The 4505-nt window shown below is 31.7% G+C and overlaps 1 protein-coding gene across 1 annotated transcript; it reads right to left on the reverse strand.

Annotated features, from left to right (window-relative positions):
- Nucleotides 1-498: 498 nt before the first annotated feature.
- On the reverse strand, nt 499-2363 carry LOC102664795 (uncharacterized). Its single transcript, XM_041013940.1, has 4 exons — nt 2344-2363; nt 1874-1958; nt 1383-1787; nt 499-1300 (listed from the first exon to the last, which is right to left on the reverse strand). The coding sequence occupies exons 1-4, from the start codon at nt 2361-2363 to the stop codon at nt 860-862; spliced, it is 951 nt and encodes a 316-aa protein (XP_040869874.1). The 3' UTR covers nt 499-859.
- Nucleotides 2364-4505: the final 2142 nt, after the last annotated feature.

Raw genomic sequence — 4505 nt, forward strand, 5'->3', positions numbered from 1 at the left:
TTTTCTTTGAGGGTTAGGGTTTAGTTCTGAACATTTTAGGGTTATGACTAATGTTTATGGGGTTAGGGTTAGGTTTTTTATTTTAGTGTTAGGGTTTAGTTTTTATTTTATAGGGTTAGGCTTAGTTATTTTATTTTAGGGTTAGGGTTTAGTTATGAAAATTGCAGGGTTTTGGACTAATTTTTATGGGTGAGGTTTAGTTTATTTTTATTTTTTGGTTAGGGTTTAGTGCTGAACATTTTTGACTTAGGGCTAATTTTTAGGGGTTAGGGTTAGGTTTTTATTTTAGGATTAGGGTTTAGTTCGGAACAATTGAGGGCTAAGTGCTTATATTTTATAGGTTAGGGTTAGTGTTTCATATTTAAGGGTTATGGGATACTTTTTATGTTTTATGGGTTAGGGTTTAGTTCACATTGAAATTCATCGTTACTTAGAAACATTAGTTTTTTCCCTTTGGCTACCTTTGTTATTTGGTTTAGGGTTCATTGATTATTATAGTTTGATACGCGACATAAATTCTATCCATAAGTAAGCCTTAATAAACTGAATATCATACATTACGCCATGAATGTCAAATTACAAATATACAACAAAGCCTTAATCGACAGAGACATGCAAATCATTCATTTTGGTGTCCGTGATGCCGTGAGGATGTGCCACATGGTCGATCCCATCTTCGTGCTTGGCGATCAGGATTTCTTCTGCCCCGATGCCTCCCCGCTTCTTCTTCGTCAGCCTCCGCAGAAAATGCGTTACGCAAATCAACACCGAATAAGTCACCCGTATTAGGTATTTGTCCCGGTACATTCCATTGTGTTCCTAACGGGGCATTAGGTGTTGGAATTGGCCCATGATATTGCTATGAAGGGGTCATTGTGGGCCATGAAAATTGAGCTTGTGTTTCCGCAAAACCACCGAACGATTGCTGGGTTGCAGAAGTATCAGTGTCATGACCCTGAAAAGGATACTGATACATCTGTGTCGGATACTCAGCAAATGTTTGTGGCGTGTAATACATTCCATGGTCACGCTCCGCCATTTGTTGGGAATATTCTTCCGCTTCAACAGTGTCCCTTCTTCTGTCTATCCCCTGAGTTTCAATACTTGACTGAAGCATGTGAAACTGTTGTGCGGGAAATTGACGCTCTGATGCGGGACCATGTGACACTGGCTCAGTGACTCTCTCTTGCTCTTCGGATAAAATTGTAACTTTTTCCACATAAGGCACGAGATCATCAAATGTGCATGTTTTCCTCCCTTGAGGAGACAACATGTATTGTAATGCCTCCGCAACTTCACCCTGCATTTGTAACGGTAACAAAATTAATGGCCATCATTAAATAAAAGTTCAACTTAAAATTTGAAAAAAAAGTAAAAAATACCAATGTAGCCGTCTTTGCATTTTCTGGGTCAACAAACATCTTTGTCTTTCGCCTATACCAGACCATGTAGTCCGAGTTAAAACTCAATAGGCCTTCTTGTCGGGGATAAGCGTCGACCCTAAATGCATGGCGATTATTCCACTGCTGAATCATTGGGGCGAACAATTGCCCCCAATTTTCGTCATGTTTCCCCTTTAATGTTATGCCATGAATGTTTAGGGGTTGTGAAGGAGACTCTGGAACTGGTTGCTGCATCCCAAATTGTCTCAAGACTCTGTCCGGTTGGTGCCACTCAATAACTTGGAAACAAATTAGTGGCACCACCGCGTACCACGCGAGACTTCCGACTAAACAAACGGGAGGCAAGAATGACATAACGGTTGATGGGTAAGGCTCCCACACAAACTGCATATAACAATATAGTTGTGAACATTGTAGTAAAATAAGACATATAATTTTTTATTTTACAAATACAATAGCATGGTTCTTACCTCATGACGTTTCATAATATCAAACTTGCGACGAAAAACTTTCACATCATCATTGCCGATATGTTGGTTTCCACGTCGCAGCCACCTACAAAGAATAAAATCTAATATACCCTAAAACCATTTATTCTATTAAAATGAAAGACGCTGTTAAAAATGACTGACATGTGCCCTAGTGGTGTATTTTCTATGTGGGAAGGAGTCCTCTTTGGAGCCAAGGTGGGACATTGTTCCCATGCCCACAATTGTAGTAAGATGCACATACCTCCGATTGATTTAGTTTTATAATCGGTGGCACTGCACATCTCTCTGTATAGAAAACTAAGTACGGCAGCTCCCCATGCATATCTGCCACATTCTTCAAAGTCACGTAAAAATTGAAGGTACCTTACCGAAACTCTGTTACTGGTTTTGTCAACGAACAAGACACCTCCAATAAATCTCAGTATCCATGCACGGGCAAACCTTCGTACTTGTTCTTCGTCGTCGTCATTATTAATTTGATCAAAATGGTGAGCCAGCCAACTTAATTTAACTACACTACCTTTAATTTCACCTTCTTGTGGTCTGACTCCCAATAATTCCTCACATAAATCAGCCAAATCAAGATTTGTTGGACCGATTAATGGTAAACCATCCACACTTATACCTAACAACACAGAGACGTCTTGTAGAGTGATAGTATACTCTCCGCATCTCATGTGAAACGTATGTGTTTCCGGCCTCCATCTTTCTATCAGAGCACTAATTAGTGAGGCATTTATTTTTAAGAAACCCATCTTGATAATCCACCCGAAACCAGATTGTTGAAGAAAAGGAAAAATTTGTTCTGGAATTTGTTCTTCCCCTTGATACGTGGGGACAGCTCGTCTGATATGCAATTTCCTTTCTTCTTCCCCATTCCAAACATGTTCTGAAATATGCTTAGGTTGCATCCATAATACATATGGGGCCAGATTTAATGTTAATGTGTGATGAAGATGATGATGAAGATGTCATTGCTGCTGCAAAATAAAATATAATACATGTGAAGAAAACTTTAATTTATTACTAAACTTTAAATATATAACAATAAATTTGTAAAAAATCAAACTCGACAATTTTTAATATATTCTATACATAAATTAAAATATATGTGAAGAAAACTTTAATTTATTAGTAATTTTTTTTCTACAATTAACAAATAAATAATTGAATAAAATATGGACTAACAAATTATTTATAATACAAACAAATATTGAAATGCAAAAAATCATTTCAATAATATATATACAAAAATAATAATAATAATGTACAATGTATCATATATTTAATCACTTAAATTTTCTAAAACAAATAATAATAACGTACAAATTAAAACTAACAAATAATATATATATCATTCTAACTAAACAATAATTAACTCAAATAATATTAAATTATGATCTCATTTATTTAAAATACAAAATTATAATACTAAAAAGATAGATTTACGTGTGTCAAGTGTCTAATATTACAATTATTTATTTAAGTGTCAAATATTTAATATTACAAAAACTAAAAATTTAGGTGTGTCTAAAATTTATAAATATATACCTAAAGATAATATTAACTTGTGCCTAATACTAAAAAATCTAATATTACTTATTTGATCCTAAAGTATCATCCATGTATATATATTTATTAGACTAAACTATCATCCGTCTAAATATATACCTAATACTACAAAGCTAATATCACATGTATAAAATTTAAGAGTATACACAACAACTAAATATATATACACGTAATATTTTTATACTAACTAAACAAATATATAATATTATTTTCAATTATACTTACTCATACAATTTTTTTTACTAGAGATTAAGTTATAAAATAATTTCTTATTTAAAACTCATAAGAATAATTAGTTTGTCAACCCCTGCATCATATATTTTAATTCTACGAATAATTAACAATACAATTAATTATATATGTAGTACACAAATAAAATAAATTTACAAAAATAATTGAAACAAGTTGATAAGAAAGAATAATTATTTTACAAAATTTTATATTTCTTGAGTTAGAATATATTTTATTTTACAGATATTTCTAGAATTCATAATAAAATTCTCATTCTTTGATAAAAAAAATTAATAATAATATTCTATGCTATGCTGTAATTACTACTAATAATACTAAAATATTATATACAATAATCAAATAACATCTAACAATATATACAATAACAATAACTAAATAAAATTTTAATTCTAACTAACCAAATAACAATTACTACTAATACTAAAATATTATATACAATAACCAAATAACATCTAACAATATATACAATAAGAATAACTAAATAAAATTTTAATTCTAACTAACCAAATAATATTTTGATACTAACTAACCTAATATTGGAATATTTATTAATAAGTAAAAAATAATAACACAATAGCTACTCATACAAACTAATTTAAACTTAGAACTTTTGTTAATAATAACTAACCTACTATTTATATACTAACTAACTTATAATACTAACTAACTTAAACTTATAATATATATTAGCATATTTACTTTGAAAATACATACCAGGAATTTAAGGGCACTTGAAGCACACTTGAAAGATGAATGCACAGAAGAACACAAACCGTTGATCTCTCAA

This window comes from Glycine max, chromosome 3, assembly GCF_000004515.6.
Source record: "Glycine max cultivar Williams 82 chromosome 3, Glycine_max_v4.0, whole genome shotgun sequence".
Classification (NCBI taxonomy): domain Eukaryota; kingdom Viridiplantae; phylum Streptophyta; class Magnoliopsida; order Fabales; family Fabaceae; genus Glycine; species Glycine max.

What these genes read in the sequence shown, in the direction of transcription:
- LOC102664795 (XM_041013940.1), bottom strand. Translation starts at nt 2,363, where the DNA reads ATGACGACGACGAAGAACAA. An exon ending in ATATTATGAAACGTCATGAG is followed by an intron (nt 1,788 to 1,873) that starts GTAAGAACCATG and finishes TGTTATATGCAG; the next exon opens with TTTGTGTGGGAGCCTTACCC. An exon ending in ATGCAAAGACGGCTACATTG is followed by an intron (nt 1,301 to 1,382) that starts GTATTTTTTACT and finishes TTACAAATGCAG; the next exon opens with GGTGAAGTTGCGGAGGCATT.